The sequence below is a fragment of the Canis lupus genome, chromosome 22 (genome assembly GCF_048164855.1).
Source record: "Canis lupus baileyi chromosome 22, mCanLup2.hap1, whole genome shotgun sequence".
In the NCBI taxonomy this organism is placed as follows: Eukaryota; Metazoa; Chordata; class Mammalia; order Carnivora; family Canidae; genus Canis; species Canis lupus.
The window spans coordinates 14,935,193-14,954,740 of NC_132859.1; the positions used below are offsets into that span (position 1 = coordinate 14,935,193).

General features: G+C 45.5%; 1 protein-coding gene across 3 annotated transcripts in view; it reads right to left on the bottom strand.

Moving 5' to 3' along the window:
- The window catches only part of GRK7 (G protein-coupled receptor kinase 7), a 31,715-nt gene extending 13,098 nt beyond the window's left edge, over positions 1–18,617 (bottom strand). For all 3 annotated transcript variants that reach the window (XR_012014843.1, XM_072792443.1, XM_072792442.1), the window contains exons 1-2: positions 17,009–18,617; positions 15,190–15,627 (exon numbers count right to left, since the gene is read on the bottom strand). Coding sequence is in view for 2 of the 3 variants with exons in the window: in XM_072792443.1 (XP_072648544.1) it covers positions 15,190–15,627; positions 17,009–17,620 (1,050 nt within the window). In the remaining variant the exon portion in view is untranslated. The remainder of the gene's footprint in view (positions 1–15,189; positions 15,628–17,008) is intronic.
- Between the last annotated feature and the right edge of the window lie 931 nt (positions 18,618–19,548).

A 19,548-nucleotide genomic window follows, 5' to 3' on the forward strand; every position in this document is an offset into this window, starting at 1 on the left:
CCAACCGATATTTATTGAGCTAAGCTGAGTAAGTTCTAGGGATACCAAGATATATAATACGTGGCCCCTGCCCTTCAGGATTTACAGGCTGGTGGAGAAAGGTCAAAAGGTTAATTCAATAGAGTAAATGCCAGTATGGGAGTATAAAACAAGCACAGGGAGGCCAGAGGTGTGTGTGTGTGTGTGTGTGTGTGTGTGTGTGTGTGTGTGTGTGTTGATACTTCACTGAAGAGTCAGTGATAGCTGAGCTGAATCATGAGGGAAGAATCTGTCACCTAGAGAAAGTTAGCCAGCTAACAAGCATGTACGAGAGATGGAGCCAGAAATAATGTGAGGTGTTCAGGGAATTTTAAGGAATTTGGCATTTATGGAACACAAGATCTGTGGGATACAACGGTGGGAGGGAAGACTAGAGGGAGAGATATGGATGAGATTGAGAAACACTGTATGCCGAAATAGCAAAAATCCATTCCCAGTCTCCCTTTCCCCGTGTATCTCCCTATCAGAGATCAGAAGGCTAAGCACTCCATCTTTCAGTTTCCTTTGTACCTAAAGAGATCATATGATATGAGCTTTATTTGGGAGATGTATAAGGCAAAGGTGCTGAGGGTTGGGGAGAAAGGGGAGTAAGCCCACTCAGAAATACATGAAAGATATAGGACAGGTTAATGGATCAATAGAGGGATGGATAGATGGATAGACATGTGATAAAGTGAATCCAATAAATTATTAATGATATACAATGGAATACTGTTTGACCATAAAAATGGATGAAGTGCTGATACATGCTACAACATGGATGAACCTTGAACTCATTATGTGAAGTAAAAGAAACTAAACACAAAAAGCCACATATTGGGTTTCCATTAATATATAATGTCCAAAATAGGCAATTCCATAGAGCCAGAAAGTGGGTTAGTGGTTGCTTAAGGTTGGGACAGGGGGAGTGGGAATGACTGCAAAGGGGCAGAGGGTGAAGAAAAGATTCTAAAATTGTGATAATGTTTGCATCGCTCTATGAATACACTAAAATCTACAGAATTGTACACTTTAAATGGGTCAACTTTATGGTATTTAAATTATATCTCAATAAAGCTGTTCAAAATGTCCATAGCAAATGCTAGGTAATGGGTATATAGGTGCTTGTTTTAAATTCTTTCAACTTTCCTGTATGTTTGAAGGCTTTTATATTAGAACACAGAGGGAAAAGGAGTGAGGGAAGGGGATGCAATGCCAGGTGTTACCAGGTAGCTGCCAATCCATCAGGCACAATAGAATCTTCTGGAAGGGTCATAAACAGGAACTGCAGGGGAGAGTGAAGAAAGGGGAAATCCATCTACCCAGCTCCCTCTTATCGCCTATTTCCATTAGCCAAGGATTACCCAAAAGCTAACTAGTCTGTTATTTCCAGATATGTAGTCCAGACCTTCAGCAGCTTGCTAGAAACCAGGATTCACATTGCATCATACATTTCCCCAATTCTAAAAGTGGAGGAGCAACTCGGCCTACATGTGGACGCCAACAGGGTGCTATCCAGGAGAGAGAGAAAAGGCAGAGAGGGACTATAAGAAGGTGTATGAGGTTTGTGGCCTAGTACATCAACTTGAAACTTCTCAAAGATGTACTTTGGTGTGGGGCTTCTTTCATTTGCAATACTGGCTACTGGCTGGCCACTCAATCCAGAAACCAATGGCTGTCAGAATTGGGAAACTTTCTCATATTATTTCTTTGATCATTTTCTCCTCCCCATTTTCTTTTCTCTCTTTTTGTTTTTAGAAATCCTGAACGTATCCTCTATGTTTCTTATATTTTGCTCCTATTTTCCATCTCTTTGTCTTTTTCTAGGATTTCTTTTTTTCCTAGAAGACTTCCTCTATTTTTTCCCAAACTCTTCTATTTTTTTTTTAAATCATTTTACGATGGGAAATTTCAAACATATACAGAAGAAAGACTAGAATAATAAACTCAGTATATGCTACAATCAGCTTCAACAATTATCAACAGTCTTGTTTCATCTGTGTCCCCTACCCACTGCCACTGCCCCCAGACTATTCTAGACGTCATATCGTTTGTACTTCACTATGAATTTGTAAAAGCATAAGGACACTTAAAAACAAAACCAAGGGCAGCCCCGGTGGTGCAGCGGTTTAGTGCCGCCTGCAGCCCGAGGTGTGATCCTGGAGACCTGGGATGGAATCCCACATCAGGTTCCCTGCGTGGAGCCTGCTTCTCCCTCTGCCTGTGTCTCTGCCTCTCTCTCTCTCTCTCTCTGTGTCTCTATGTATAAATAAAATGTTAAAAACAACAACAACAACAAAAAACAAAGCCATTGCAATACCATTAGTTCACTTAAAAAATAACAGTAATTCCTTAACATTATCAAATATCTGGACATGTTTACATTTCTCCAATTGTCCTATAAAACTGCCCTCTAATAGTTTGCTTAAATTTGGATCTAAATAAAGTTCATATAGTGTCGTTGCTTGGTATGTCTCTTAAATCTCTGTGAATATATGAATTCCTCATCTGTTTGCCTCCCTAGCCCCCTAGAAGATTTTGTTGGGAAAACTGGCTAAACTATAGAGTGCCCCAGGTTAGATTTTTCTGACTGTATCCCTGTGGTGTCATTTAACATGTACCTCTATTCTTTGTGTTTTCTGTAAAATAATAGCTAGATTTAGAGGCTTAATCCTTTTTTTTTTTAAGGTCTTATTGATTTATTCATGAGAGACAGAGAGAGAGAGAGAGGCAGAAACACAGGCAAGGGGAGAAGCAGGGTCCCTGTCAGGAGCCCCATGTGGGACTCCATACCCAGGACCCCAGGATCACACCCTGAGCCAAAGGCAGACACTTAACCACTGTGCCACCCAGTTGTCCCGAGGCTTAATCCTTCTACTGAAATTTCATTTCTGCAAATGTTTTTTATTAAAATATAATTAACATAGAATAATATGCACAGGTAGTAGATGTTCGGTTCAATAAATTTTGATAATTGTGTACACCCACATAAATACCACCCAAACAAGAAATAGAATATTTCATCCACCCAGAAAGTTCCCTTGTATCTCTTTTTAGTCCATTCTCCTCTCCACTTCCCAGGCAACCACTTTCTGATTTCTGTCACCATAGATTTGTCTGTTTCAGGATTCATATAAATGGAATAGTATGGGGCAGCCCCAGTGGTGCAGCAGTTTAGTGCCGCCTGCAGCCTGGGGTATGATCCTGGAGACCTGGGATCGAGTCTCACATTGGGCTCCCTGCATGGAGTCTGCTTCTCCCTCTGCCTGTGTCTCTGCCTCTCTGTTTGTGTGTGTCTCTCATGAATAAATAAATAAAATCTTAAAAAAAAAAATGGAATAGTATGGTAGATACTCTTTTGTGTCTGATTTCATTTTTTTGATGTTTTTGAGATTTATCCATGCTGTTCTGCAAAAATTATTTACGATTTTTTAATTTCTCAAATGTCCTTTCTTCTCTGAACGTTCCTTGTTTTCTAGCATCTGTTTTTGCTTCATAGATACAGTATCTTCTGTTAAATCTCATAAGATAGTAATTATAAATTTTAAAAATTGTTCCCTTCTACTCATTGCATTGTTTCTGCTTTCTATAGCCTCCTTTCTTCTGTTTGTTTTTGCATAGTCTTATTTTGGAGTGTTCCTTCAAATAACAAATGATCATTGACTGCTCTTTTTTTTTTTAAGATTGTATTTATTTATTCATGAGAGACAGAGAGAGAGAAGGAGGCAGAGATAGAGGGAGAAGCAGGCTCCCCACTGAGCAGAGAGCCCAATGCAGGACTTGATCCCAGGATTCTGGTATCGTGACCTGAGCTGAAGGCAGATGCTTAACCTACTGAGCCACCCAGGGGCCCAATCTTTGACTGTTCATATCTAAGAATGTAACATGAAAAAGCGGATAAGAAGCTTGTCAACTGATGGGCTTCACTGTAGGGTGATCCTGCAAAGCCCTTTCAATGGGGACTGACCTATGAGTATCCACACACCTTTTGTGTTAGGCTACTCCATTTCCTCAGAGAGAGATGCTCCAATAATACCCCATTTGAGAGGGGTCAGTCCACTTGCTCTCATTCTGGAAGCTAAGGTGAGGAGGGGGCTGAGGGTCTCCTCCCTTTCCATAGTATTTCACTTTCTACACCTCTCAGTTGGAGTGTATGTTCCTGAGTCCAGCTTCTCTCCAGTTCAATCTCCTCTGCTGGGGTGGAAAAAGCAGGAAGAAGACTACAGATAACATCCAACTGCAGTTTAGACTGGTGGTGATTGGTAAATTCTACTTAACAACACTGATGGTGAGCTTGCTCTGTGTGTGGCATCCTTCCAATGAGCAGATTTCAGAGGTGAGTGACTTTAGGGATTAAAATAGCTAATCAGGACACCAGATAAACATCAGTGGCTCAGTAGAAGGCATAGGGTGAGAGTGGAGAACATGCCATTTCCTCAACAAAGGATGTGAGACACAGGCTAGGGGAAAAGTTGGAAATAATAATGTACAATACTTATTAAGTGCTTATTATATGCTAAATATTTTCTCAAGTGCTTTATGTGCATTTCTTGTGTCATCTTTATGAGAAGCCTATGAGATAGAAACTATTTTATCTTCCATTTTACAGATTAAAAAACTGAACTATGGAGGGCTTGAATCTTGCCCAAGGTCACCCACCCAAGATTCACATACAGCCCTGCACTTTGAACCACTACGTTACACTGCCTCTATGGAAGTAGGTGAGGTGGCTTTTTCTTACCCTTCCAAGTTTCCTTCAGGATTTCTTTTCTCTCCTTAGAGTCTTCTTCTTCCCTCTCCCCAGCTACCAAGGACCAAGACCTTGGTCCTTCTTGCTTGATTTGCTTCCCTTCCCCTTTTCCCAATATCCTTTGCCTGTATCTCTGCTAATCAAGCTGGCTGGGCTGCTCCCCACTACAGAGGTTGCTGGGAGGTGGGGATCAGATCCTGAACCATGCTCCAGGACCACGTTGCTCCCAACCCAGGGAAATAAATGAAGAATCAGCCTGCCATCTTTACAGCACTATAGCCTCTTGGTAAATGGAAAGAGCATGAGACAGCATACAGGGGAGCTTTAGACCCATTCCAAATAATTTTCAGGACTAAATTTACCTCTTGGCCCTAAAGACAGAAAATGTCAGTGATGGAATTTTGAAGGGCACCACCTCCTTAAGGAGTGGAGGTATTTCACAGAGAAGAATGGAATTAGAGGCGCAGGCCAGATTCTAGGCACCCAAATTCCAACACAGCCTCCAGCTGAAAAAATTAATTGCCTGCCCTTTATGCCATTTGTCTTCTGCATGTGAACTGCCTCCTCAGAGAGGGGTGGGAGGAGAGAACGGGCCAAGCAGCATGGGGCAGGGTCCAACCACGCTGACCTCTCACAGCTCAGTTTAACTCCTGCAGTCACAAAGGGCCCCCACACATCAGTCTCTGTGTCATCAAAACAGTCGCTTTCAAACCATGTGACCAGAACTGCCATTGCCAGAGCTATAGGGATCACCCAATGTCAGCAGCAACAAAACTCTTAGAGGAATTTTCTCTATATGTTTTTTGTTCTGTTTCCTCACTTTGTTTTGTTTTTGTTTTATAATGCCTTTTGATGGATCCACATAGTCAACACCTGGTCAGGCAAAACAAGGTATACCCAGCAATGCAGGGTATAAAGCATCAGACCTCATGGAGTTTAAGAAGCCAGTAATAATGCCTCCTTCCATATTGCCCCTCCCCCCCAAGGGGCATCAAGAAGTCCATCTACAACAGTCGCTGCATGTGTATTGCGTAGGCCCATCAGGACCACCAGACACCCACAGGTGTTGAAACTTTGAGGACGGTGAACACCCTAGGGTGGGATTAGGATCAGAGCCAGCCAGTCCAGACCTGAGCAGACACCCCTTACATTGCTCTTGCTGTTAGATGCTGGCTTCCACTGACCCTGTAGCTGTTGTCACTCTTACCCCTGGTCCTATGGGAGCCAAGTGGCAGGGCCAAACTGGGCGGATTCAGCACTCTGAACAGTCCCAGTGTGACTCTGGACAGCAGTGGACTGTGACCTTGGCAGTATTGAGAACAGGAAGGGGCCTTTCCCTGGGACGGAGAGGGCACAGTTCACATCTTAATGGTTTTATACATCCATGAAAGACTGTGTGTGTGAACGCATGCATGTTTACGTGCAGGTCCTTCAAGGTCAAGGTCACCAGTAAACCTCCAGCACCCACTGGATCTGAAAAGTTGGCAAGCTTAATCACTGGAAGAAGTGCCAGCCAACACCGTGCCCCTGGTGTGGCCAGGCCAAGCTGGATTTGATGACCGGGCAGGGAGAAAGATGCAGAAAAGGAAGCTCTCTGCATTTGTCGGCGGTGGCCCAGCTAACTGGCCAGCGGAGCAAGAAACTGCCCGCGGATGCCTCTTCCCCCCAGCTCATCACAAACCAGATCCACTCGACAGCACAATCCAAACAGAAGAGGGAATCAGAATGTACATCTTTTGTTTGCCGTGGCAGGAGAACTGTTGAGCAGAGGAAAAAAACAAGCTGAGCTTAGCGCTATCAGCTGTTTCCTGGGGCTCGCTCCTTCCTTCCTCCGAGGGGGGCCTGGCCGCTTTGTTCTTGTTCCCAGCTGCTCCTCTGCGCCTTTAAGCGGTGGCCTTTGCAGACCTCAGAGGAATGCGGCCTGAGACCCCAGGGGATTTAGCTCTGAGGCTCCGCCTGCATGCTCAGCCCCAGGCTGCAGCCTCCACAGTGCCTGCTTTTGCTCCTTGTCTGCTTTCTGCCACTTCCTAGGTGGGCAGCAGGAGCCTCACCAGAGGTAGCTTCCTGCCCTTTCTGACACCCTTGGGAGGACACCCATTTCAGAGAGACACTGCATGGGATCCTAAAGAGAGGTTTCTGCAATAACGCTGTCCACAGCTATACAGCCTGACATCGATCTGCCGTGATTTGGATCTCTGCTCTTCCAATTACTAGCTGGTCACCCCCAGCCAGTTACTCAACCTCTGAGTCTCACAGCTCCTACTTCATAGGGCCATGATAAGGATTAAAGTGATAAAACACACTGAGTACCTCCCCAAAGCTTGGCACACAGCAGGCCCTCAACAGGTATTAGAGACCATGGTCAGCAAGCCTGGGTTCTGGTTGTCTTAGGCAGGACGGCTACACAAGAAGAAAAACTCCAAAGTCTCTAAGATTCCATCAGATTGAAAGGCAGGGCCTGGCACATGGGCAGAGATCAATAGTTGTGATTCTTCCACTGGAATGTGTTCGATGGTGGTTTCATGTTCCCTGGATCTCTCCAGCAGCAGTCTCGGGCATATTTTCCACAGTGTCTCTAGGATGTGAGGAAGCAAGGCAACTGTGTGTATCTGCTTGGCTCAGTCTAAAGGGGAGCTGCGTGCCCCCAGCCCACTGTACTCACTGCAGCCCTGGGGTCCTGCTGGCTCCTTGTGCCTCACAAAGAACAAAGCACAGGTGCAAAGGTCACCTGAGAAGCTACAGTGCCAGTGCCCGACAGGTGAGGCAGAAACACTGCAACACGAGGGGTTGTGACTTAAGGGTCTGGTACCTGGCTTCTGGTAGGAAAATCAGAGCAACTGAGTGCCTACGAAGGGCTGACCCTCTGCTAGGCATTTATCTCTCTTGTTTCTTAATCTTCTCATCAAGCTCTAAGACGCGGATGGTATTAACCAGGCTCACTGAAGAGGCATGACTTGCCTGGGGTCAAGTGCAGGGCTATGGTCAGACTAAGTGGCATGTCTGTGCCAATTAGAAGAAGGCACTCTGCATGGCTTGCTGTGTAGAGCATGGGTTGGCCCACAGTCCTCAGTGTCTCTATGGCCAGGTGCCCCATGGGAGGGGTCAGCCGGGCATTTGTACACAGTAGCCATAATAAGTGGCAGAACCAGGACTGGTACACACACACCTTCCATCTGGTCAGGTCTGCGGGCCATATTTCATCAGCAGCACTGAATCTCAATGGATGCTCTGAGCTTCCAGCATGTGTCCATATCAACAACGATGATGCAACTTTTTGGTCCCTGATTGTATCATCCTGCATGATAGTCCCCTCCTACCACCCCTGTAGACCGCCTGGTGCTCTCTTCTCACTCCTATAATTCACTGAACACTGTGCCATGAGGGACCCCCAGGTCCCAGGCCCTCTGTTTCACTCCCTCCTATTTACTCTCATCCCAACTCCTTCCTGAGTGTCTTTCTAAGGCTGCTTTTGTCATGTTCCTTCCTGAAAGCCTTCAATGGCTCCCTGACACCCTGGGCACTGAGTGCGTTGTCTGACTCCTCCAACCTCCTAGGGACTGACATCTGCTATGCTCTTCAGTTGCACCCTTTGTCACCCTTCCTACCCTGTGACTCCACATTCTAAGCAGCTGCAGAGTCACTCCATTCCATGCCTGAGCCCCAGGCCTCTTGTTCCAGGATTTTAGCTCAGAAGGATTTTTCAACTGTGACAGTATGGACACTGTGGGCCAGATCATTCTCTGTGATGGGGGCTGTGCGGTGCCCCGTAAGGTGTTAAGCGGCATCCCTGGCCTCTACCCACTAGATGCCAGTACCATTTCCCCCATCAGGACAACCAAAATGGCTGCAGAGACTGCCAAAAGTCCCCTGGGGGGCAGAATTGCACTCAGTTGAGGACCGTGACCTATGCTGGCCCTTCTGTCTAGCCCATTCTCTTTCCTCCTTACCTGCCTAGCTTCCATTTGCCTTGTAAGTCAACTTTGTTGTCATTTCCTCCTGGAAGCCCTTCCTGACACCGTGATCCTACGTCAGGCTGGGTGCCCTTCTGGTGCAGGGCTGGGCTCAGGGTTGGGCTCAGGCTCATGCTTCCTCAGGCCCACTTGGTGGAGGAGGAGGGGGCCGTGCCTCTGAGGATCCTCCCTTACTCTTCTCTCTAAGCCTAAGGGAGTGTGACTTTCCACCATGACTTTCAACAAGATTAATCATGGAAGAAACGAGAGAGCTTTTTGCTGATATTTGGATGAAGGTCCCCCATTTGCAATTCATGAGGATCCTGGAAAATGATGTAGACAGCCCCAGCTGGGACCACTGACTGCTGATGGCTCACAGCAGTGGTGATGTGGTGGCTGATGGCTGCACCTACCCTGGGCACTGGTCTCCTCTTCAGGCAACCACCTGGCCCACGCTGCCCCCTGCCAGCAGCTGGCTAAGGTCACTGACTAGCCCCTGGAGGAATACAAAAACCTAAACTCTGACCTGTCTGGAACAACTCTGAAGGGCCATCCTGATTCAAGAGCTTGTTGAAGGATTTACTGAGGTCTTGGTTCCACTTCATTGTGGATCAGCTTCCCCTTCTGCCCAATCCTGCCTTTCTCTCATGCACCTATCTCCTGAGAATGCACCCTAATAAGTCTTCCACATGGAGATGTGTCTCCAAGTCTATTTCCAAGGAACGCAGCCCAAGGCACTGCTCCAAGGACTTTGCTGATATCCCTCAGATATCAGGTTAAGTTGTATTTCCCTTATGGTTAACTCTCCGATCCTCACAAATTAAGTCAGATCCTCCTTGGAGAGCCCCATGTACCACATCTTCACAGCATTTATCATAATTGAAACTAAATTCTTGTGAGTGATTATTAAGTTCTATCTTCTCCATTAGAGTAAATTCCACGAGGGCAGGAAATCATGTCCATTTTTTGCTCATCATTCTATGCTTTAGGTTTAGCATAGTCCTGGCATGTGGGAAATGCTCAATACATAAACTGTGAGCGAAGGAGTGAGTGAAGAATGACTGCCTTTTGAATGAAGAGATGTTAAAAATAATTCTAAGGCTTTAATGAATATTTTTGAGTGCCCTCAACAGTGATAAATACTTTGAGAATGGATTTGAAGTTTTTGGTAGTGGTCAAAAATTAGTAGGAACTAAATTTAGTTGATGATTGTGGTTATAATTTTGGTGGAGACCAGTGTGTGACCAGGAAGTAACTAGAATTCTTCTCCTATAAGGCTCTTAAACTGTTTCTCAGAAATAAATTCTCAGAGAAAGAATTTTGGAGCAGGGTCATAAAGATCATAAGGTAAGTAGGTGTTAATTTCGATGAAACACTTGCTGAGATCTTTTAAAGATCACTTATTCAGTGTGTCTCTAGCATTGTATTCAGGACAATAGAGGCTTCAAAATAAATATAATACCTGGCCTCTGTCACCTAGTAGCCCCCTGAAAATAAGGAGTTGGTCAGAAGCTTCAGGGCAGGCTAAGGTAACCAAATGTGTCACAAGCTTTTGGGTCACTGTCCTAACTTCATTCCCGTTCCTGACAAAGGAACACGTCTTAAGGATTCATGTTCCATAAAATCTGAAGGTCATTGTTCTCTGCTTAGAATGCAGAGTTTGAAAGTCCCAGCATGAACCCCACTGGCCAATTTTCCTATTATATTTTCTTGGAGTCTCTAAAAAAGTGATATGAATTAGTTTTATTGTATGCATGTAGATGTCAGCTGAGAACAGGCGGGAGTGCTTATCACATTTATTAAAAGTGAACATAGACAGTGGCTGGGACCATGTTTATTTATATTGTGCCTATGTGTAGGAGGCTGGCTCTGAAACATTAGTCACATCGTTCCTTGTGTAGGTGGGGTTCTCCTGTTTGAAGTCTTAACTATCAGAGGTTCAACTAGACTAGTGGTCGGTATCCACATCAGAGCAGCCTGAGGAAGATAAGCTAATGTCATCACATGTACTTACTCTGAGTTGTACCGAGAGAAAAGCCTTCTATAGCATTAAAGACCATAGGCCACGTCCTGCTCTCTGTGTGAATTTAATAAGGTAGAATCAAAACTGTAAGTGCCTTTGAATCTGATGTACCTGCATTCATATCACATATTAGCAATGTGACTCTGAGTGGGTAACTTAACCTCTCTGAGTCTCAATTTCCCCAGCTCTAAGATGGAGCTAATGATATTCCTACCTCATAGAATCTTCTTATAAAGGATCTAGATCCATCGTCTCTTGATTAAGGGGTCAGAAACCTTTCAAACTTCTCAAACCATAGAGATAACAACAGTTATTAGGGGTATCCACTCTTTTTGCCTAGCTGACATCCATTTCTCATTCTTTTCCATCCTGATTTTCCTTTGGAGAACACATTCTTCTGCTGTCAGTCCATAAGATTTAGATGGGACAGACTTTCTCCCTGGTTCCTGGGAGCAGCAGTGATCTCATTCTGGCCAGTGGAATTGGTTGTGGTTGGGCATGTGATCTGAGTTGTCCATTGAGAGTCTTCACCGGGAAATGTGAAAGAACTATTTGTAAAGAAGTGTTTTCTTTCTAGGGGGTTGCTCAGTTGGTAGGATATGGATGGAGATGCTGGTGGCCTCTATGCGAGGATCATCTGAATAAGAGTGAGGCTAACATCAAGGACAGCTGAGCAGAGAAACAGAGGGAGAGATTCTCAGGGAATCTACTGCTCAGGTACCTGGATTAAGCCAAGACTTTGAGCTTCTTAGTTATGAAAACCATTAATTTAATTTCTTAAATAACTTCATTTTGTCTCATAAGATCCCTGACTGAGGGGTATCTGGGTGGCTGAGTCGGTTAAGCATCTACCTTCAGCTCAGGTCATGATCCCAGGGTCCTGGATGGAGGCCTGCATCAGACTCCCTGCTCACTGGGGAGTCTGCTTTTCCCTCTCCCCTGCCCCTACTCATGTTCTCACTTGCTATCTCTCTCTCTTAAATAAATTTAAAAAAAGAAAAAAGAACACTGACTGATAGTCTATTAAATCATAGTAACTTATTCCATATGGTAATCTTGTGAATTTATAAGTCTTTTCCCCCAAAATAATTAAAAGACTATCTCATAGGCTCATAAAACTTGGAGATGAAGGAAGTCCTGTGGCCTACCTAAGATGGCAGACAGAAGTCACTGACACAGCTGGGACAGGGACCCAGGTTTTCTGCCTCCCAAGCCAGCACTCTTAGGCATCTCTGCCTCTCCAGGTATGTCTGCCTTGATCTTTCTCACACCTGAGCAGAATCACCCATGTCTTTCTTCCCTGAGGGTCCTCCTTCTGTCACAACATTCTAGGAGTGGTTCTGTGCTACCTTCATCCCCTCCACTGAGGACAGCCACATTTTAAGAGAAGTAAGTTCAGGTGTGGGTCTTGATGGAGCTTAGGTGAGAGGCCAGTGAGGTGTGGGGGAAGGATGCTGAACTGTAGACATATTACTGTTCAGAGCCCAAGGCCTTTCCTCAACCCATATTACCTCCTGTGTGGATCCTTCCAGTAGCTGCTTGCAGGTCCTCCAACCCCAGTCTCTTTCTCCTTTAATTCATCTTACATAGTGTCCAAATCATCTTCCTAAGAATCACTCCAGTCATGCCACTTTCTTCTTGAAAAACCTTTGGTAGCTCCCTGTTGCCTATAGAGCAATGTCCACAGTGCTTCACCAAGTGTCCTTTAATAGCCTGAAAGGGTTTGTGCCCTTCCAAGGATGACTAGCCTCTACCTAGGGAAGAATTACCCACTTGGAAGAATCAAGTCCAGAGTTTCAAATTCTATTACAGTCTCAAGTTCTATTATAATAGATGGTACATATTTTAAGCCCTCTGGGAAAGGAAAACATTGTCCCTCTAACAATGTCCAGCACCTTAAAAAAAAATGTCCAGCACCTTGCTATCTTCTTTATTAATTTTGATGCTATCTTACAAAAAATCTTTCCCCCAGCTACCTTCTTTTATTAGCTCATGGTTCTGTTAGGTCAGAAGTTTGGGCATAGGGATGCTTGGGTGGCTCAGTGGTTGAGCATCTGCCTTTGGCTCAGGGCATAATACCAGGACTCTGGGATCGAGTCCCACATCAGGCTTCCTGCATGAAGCCTGCTTCTCCCTCTGTCTATGTCTCTGTCTCTGTGTCTCTCATGAGTAAATAAATAAAATATTAAAAAAAAAAAAAGTTTGGGCATAGCATGGTAAGGTTCTTTGGTTAGGATCTTACAAGAGCCAAGTCAAAATGTCTGCTGGGCTGTAGTCTTATTTGGAGCTTAGGATCTCTTCCAAATTCAGGTGGTTATAGCACATGGAAAATGCCAAAATCCCAGAGATATTGATCTCATCATCCTGCAACACCTGCCAGCACCACTAATCTCCACATTTCTTGTTACATAAGGAAAATAAACCCCTGTCTGATTTAATCCACTGCTATTTTGGTTTTCTAAGATATGCTGCTGAAATCAACCCTTAACTGATACAGCTCCCATGACTACACCACTCCTACCTCTCATCCTATTTCTTTAACTTCTTCAAGGTTAAAAACCTCTTCCTCATCCCTTCACTGTTTCCCAAATGACTCAGTGGTACCTGATGCTTTCCAAGTCACAATGACTCCAAATGCCAATATCTAGCCCAGACCTCTCTCCAAAGCACCACACCTATAGGTCTAAATGCCCAGGGAATATCCCTACCTGCCTGCCTCATAACCCACACAATCATCACTGAGTTGGCCAGCTTTTCCACAATTCTGCTCTTCTTTCCAGTCACTAGAGCTAGAGACCCTCTCTGTTCTTCACCTTAATACCCAGCTGGTCTTAACATCCTAGCAGGTCTCTTTCCAATGGCACCAATTGAAGATGTGGCTTCCACATCTTCAATTTTACTGTTTTCTACAGGTACCCACCATCTCTCCTTGGGGCACTGTATTAGCCTCCTAACTAGGTCCTCTGCCTCCCATCCACAACTCAAATTGGTCTTTTAAAGATGCAAATCTACTCATGTCATTCCCCTTCTTAAAACCCTTCAATGGGGGGGATCCCTAGTGCCTGCCTTCGGCCTAGGGCGTGATCCAGTCCCAGGATCGACTCCCACGTCGGGCTCCCTGCATGGGGCCTGCTTCTCCCTTTGCCTGTGTCTTTGTCTCTCTTTCTCTCTCTGGCTCTCATGAATAAATAAATAAATAAATAAATCTTTTTTTAAAAAGTGGAAAGAAAAAATATTAAAAAAAAAAAACCAAAACCCTTCAATGGCTCTTTGGCCCCCACAAGAAAGCATTCCAATGACTTTGCATGATCTGAACCCTACACATCTTGTCAACACCTCTTATGTTACAGCCATATAAAATCACCTGCACTCTTCCAAATTTGCCATGATTTTTATCACTTCCTTGCCTGATTATCCTGCCTTATAAGTTGGAAACCGTACAAAGACAAAGTTTCAAGCAAATATTTAAGAGCCTGTCTTGGGCCCTTGTCTTCCTGAGCATTCTCCGACCTTTGTGCACAGAAACTCAGTGGTAAAGACCTATCAGAATCTTGGAGATTTTGTATTGTTTACTTAACATAATTGCTTTGTTAATCAAAGAATTAATACCCTTTTAATCAAAGAATTCTCTGCAAGCCACTTTGAACCAAATTGATCAAAATAAGTATCAATTCTATGTTCTCTTCTATACATTTTCATTCAAAATCTCACCTTTGGGCAGCCCCTGCGGTGCAGTGGTTTAGCGTCGCCTGCAGCCCAGGGTGTGATCCTGGAAACCTGGGATCGAGTCCCACATCAGGCTCCTTGCATGGGGCCTGCTTCTCCCTGTGTCTCTGCCTGTGTCTCTGCCTCTCTCTCTATCTCTCTGTCACTCATGAATAAATAAATAAAATCTTTAAAAAACAAAACAAAACAAAATCTCACCTTTATCCAAAGTAAAACATCCCCCCATCTGTACTCAGTGGGAAAGGAGATATTTACTTTAATGTGCTCTTAGGGATTTCATCTTTTTCTTATCCTATTAAAGTTTACCTCCTAGGACCTCAGAATTTTAGGACCCAGCCCCTAAAATTTTCCAGAGGAGGAAACCAAGGCTCTATTGGTTCAGGATCATGGCACTGGGAAGGTGGTTATTGGTGAAACATAGTAGCTGCCGACTATGATTCAGCTCTTTCCATCTTGCCATGAAAGCACAGACCATCTCTCTAACTCACAAGGAAGGCTCCCTGTGCCTACCAGGAGAAGAGAGCAAAGTAGCCCCCAAATAGCCAGTTAAGCTAATCCTCTTACATCACTCCCCTTAAGGCAAAATGACAACATAAGGGCTTTAGGAAGAAGGAAATTAGAAGAATTATGTCCAAGGCTCTGTTTGCCCTGGGAATAAATCAGCCCTCTTCCCTCTTCTCCGACTCTGTGCACCACCCTTGGGACCAATGAGAGCCACTCACCCTCTGTGTGACAGGCTTGCCATCCTGGATCTGCACGGCCAGGCCCAGGTCAGACAGCCTGCAGTTGCCGAGGTCATCCAGAAGCACATTCTCAGGCTTCATGTCCCGGTAGACAATGCCGAGAGAGTGTAGGTGCAACAGTCCGCAGGTCATCTGGGCAGAGTAGAAGACCACCCTGCTCATGTCCAGGCCCCGTGTGCCTACACTGTAGATGTGGAACTTGAGGTCTCCGCCATTCATCAGGCTCATGACCAGACAGAGATGGGACTTGCTCTCAAAGGCATAGGCCAGAGAGACGATGAAAGGGCTGCTGACCCTTTCCAAGATTTCCTTTTCTGAAAGAGCCATTTTCTCACCATTTTTCTTCTTCAGCCGCTTCTTGTCCAGTTTCTTACAGGCATACATCTTACCAGTGTTTCTCACTTGGACAGCACATACCTTAAGGAGAGAAAGAAAGGGAGATGATGAGGTAGCAGTAGAAAGCACTGGAAGGAAATGGGGCAAGGTTGATTCGGGGTGTGGAAGGGCAGAAATCAGGAGAGGTGCAGAGATGGCAGGCTTTGGAGAAAAGAGAAGCCATAAGTAAGAGGGGTTCTTCAGGAAAGAGCTGGGACCCCAGTGAGGTACCACTGCCCCTCCCACGAGGTGAGCCATAATGAAAAGTAACAGGGAATAGCAAGTGTCAGCAAGAATGGAGAAAAACTGGAAGCCTCATGCATTGCTGGTGGGAACCTAAAATGTAGAAGATTTTGGTGGTTCCTCTAAAAGCTAAACATAGAACTGCCACACACCCCAGCAATTCTACTTCTGGGCATATAGACAAGAGCAGTGAAAACAGGTATTCAAGTACATGTACATGAAAGTTCACAGCAGCACTGCTCACGATAGTCAAAAGGTGGAAACGACCCAGGTGTCCATCAACAGATGAATGGATAAGTGAAATGTAGCATACCCACACAATAGAATATTCAGCTATAAAAAAGGAATGAAGTACTGATAAATCCATAACGTGAATGAACCTCCAGAACACTACGCTCAGTGAAAGAAGCCACATACAAAAGGTCACATATTGCATGACTCCAGTGGCACAAAACATCAGAGTAGGCAAAACCATGGAGACACAAAATAGATCAATGGTTGTCAGGGGTCGGGGGGAGGGGAATGGGGGGGTACCTGCTAATGGGGGGTGAAGCAAATGTCTTGGGGCTACACAGAGGTGATGGTTACACAACATTTTTACAAATGTCCTAAATGCCACTGAATTGTATGCTTTAAAAATGGTTAGTGGTTAATTTTATGTCATGTGAACTTTACCTCAGAAAAATTTTTGAGCGCTCACTTCGGCAGCACATCTACTAAAAAATGTTTTTCTACTTAAAAAAAAGAAAGAGCCGATCACAGCAGTGTGTATAAAACTGATTCTAGACTTTACTTCAAGATAAGTGTTTTCTCAGATTTCTGAAGTTTTTCTCAAATTACATCCATTGCCACAATTAAGGAGAAAGGGAGAGCTCCCGCTGTCGTGTATTGTGATCATTCTCCAAAGCGTCCGGGGCACGTCAGAGTTCTTCTGGCGTGGACCCCATGATAAAGATTCTTGGCCAACTCCACATTTTGTTTGTCTTTCCTATGCCACTCTCATTTTATTTCACGTGGCGACCAGAAAAAAAAAGATGTGAGAGCGAGCTAGGAATTCTCCACAGGCGGCACTGAAATTCATTCTAGTGAGTTCTCTTAAGAATTTTTTTTTTTAAGGCAAAACAAACTCCTTTTATGCTGTGTACTTCACCTTCCACTGTGGCCATTCTGAGACACTTACCTCCCCAAAACCACCTTTCCCCAGGACGCGGAATTCAGTGAAGTACTTTTCTGACACCGGTTGCATCTCAAAGACTTTCCACTGTAGAAACTTGTCATAGAAAGGGCTGGCCAGGAAATCCTGGAAGGGCTGGTCCTGCAAGAAGGTCATGACCTCAGCCTTGGCCTGTGCTACCAGGACTCTCTGCTCTTCCTCGGTGGTAGTTGCTTGGCACTTGGTGGCCAGAGCCGGGCTAAGGAAGGGGTGCGGGTGCCCTGGAGCAGGGGCAGCCACACAAGTGGCCACCAGCCCCTGCAGCATGCTGCCCTTGACGGGGCCCTCCTCAGCCAGCTCCCAGCTCTGCACCTCCTCTAGGAAGGCCACGGCCCCTTGGTACGGGGGCACTGTGGCCAGGAAGTCCCGAAAGAGGCGGCGGCCGATGGGCTGCTGCTCGCACAGGTTGTTGAAGTCCTGGGGCAGGGACTGGCGGAGCTGGGTACAGCACTGTGGCCCGGGCAGTGCCAGGCTCCGGCGCCGCCGCTGCAGCTCCCTGCTGTCTCCATCCGAGGTCTTCCGGGCCTGTAGGTAGGCCGTGTTGGCGATCAGGTTGTCCAGACCCCCCATGTCGACCATGGCTGGACACAGGGTATGCTCCCAGGAAAAGAAAAGGAAGGAGGGAAGGCTGTGGTGGAGACTTGGTCGGGTCTGGGGTCCACTGGCTGGTTTCCCTTGCAGGTTCAGTAGCTTCCAGAGGATTTACAGCAAGTCTCCTAGTCTGCGGGTGGGACTGGTGGAGGGTACAGAAAGACGTTTCTCTCGTAAGAAGCTTTGCTGGCTATGTATAGCTGGCCAGGGAAGGGCACACCGCAGGTCATGCTCCCATCCACCAGGAGGAAAGCAGCCTGAGATACCTGCGGGGGCTACTTGTTCTTCATGGGGGCCTTTTCCACACACACTGGCTCCCTGAATACACAGCTACCACTTTCCAAAGGAAAGGAGTCATGATAAGGTGGCATACTATTTGTTGCTCACAGCATTATTGTATTAAACTGTTTCTAATTTTACATGACTCCTACCAGGCTCAAGCTATGTAAACTCCTAGGAATGCCAGGTCAGGAAGAGGAACTGTGAGAGGTAGGAGAGGTTTTCTTCTAGCAGCCCGACTCAGAGCAGGTTTCAGAAGGGGATGCTCTGAACTTTGAGTCCTGAGACATGTTCCCAGAGGCCCTCGGGGACTCACGTTGTGGCCTTCAGAGTGGGCTGTGGCTTTCTCACAGCCAGTTGCACGCTGAACAGCCTGTAGAGACTGTCCAGTTATGGCTTTCCTAGTTCCCAGGAGTCTGAGAACTAAAGTACTAGGCTAAGAAAAGGAGGGGCGGGGGTCATCTTGACCCAAAACATCCCATGAAGTGACATAAGCAGAAAAAAAACACCACTTCTCCACATGTGGTTGCAACTGTCCTGAGGACACAATCTATTGAGTGGCATCTGAATGTGAAGGAGCCTTCTTCCGCGTTGAGCCCCAGAGCAGTGCAGTTTCAGGCGCGGCCCCTCGACATCTTTGCCAATACTCCCTCACGAAGCCAGGAAGCTTCCCTCCACGGAGATCACTCAGAGCCGCCCCAGACCACGACCTCACAGAGAACAGAAATTGGTTTAGACAGAGATCAGGCTAAGAACCTCTGCTCCAAAAATAACACTTGTGTCCTACAGGGAAAGAGTACTCAGGCTTTTTCTTCACAAAGCAAGGCTAAGGCAGCTTAAAAACAAAGTCATTCAGTATTATGCCAGAGTGTTTAAGGGGAAAAAAGAGAGAGAAAGGAGGAGGGGAAAAAAAGCTGGTCAGTCTTTTTCCAAACAAACAACTTCTAGCACACACTCTGTCAAAACATCGTCATAACCACCTCGGTGTGCCTGTCAGAGCCTGCCCACCGTTCCCCAGAGCAGCTACACGCTTGGCCTCATGCTACCAAGAATTATGTAATGAACTCGTGGGTGCCCTTTGGCTTTGCACTGCTGCGCTGTAAACCATCACCCGTATGGTAGAGATGGGTGATCCACTCCGGTGACTATGGCTCAGAACCCCACCATCCGCTTTGAACCCCACACAAGAAACGTTGGTACTTTTTTGTTGTTGCTGTTGTGCTTGATATGTCATCCTGTCATTTCTGAGTAGTGAAAAATCAGTCTGAGAATCTCTCTTCAGGAAGAAGTGCCTTTTCCTGTGGTTCTTATGAATACAATGGCAATCTAAGGGGGAGAACTTTGAGAAAATGGGAGAATTGTCATCATGTGGATATTTAATCTTACCACTGAGAAAAAGAATGCTTTCCACTGATGAAATATACATGCTGTGAGCTGCTTGATTCCACCTGGACTGATACTTTCCTTTATCTCTGATAACCACCTCACCCAGCACTGTCCACTAGAAACATGCGAAGCCACGCATAAAATTTAAGATTTTCTAGTAGCCACAATAAAAAAGGTAATGAAAAAGAAAAAAACAAGTAAAATTAAGTTTAATATTTTATTTAGCCCAGTGTATGCAAAATATTATCATT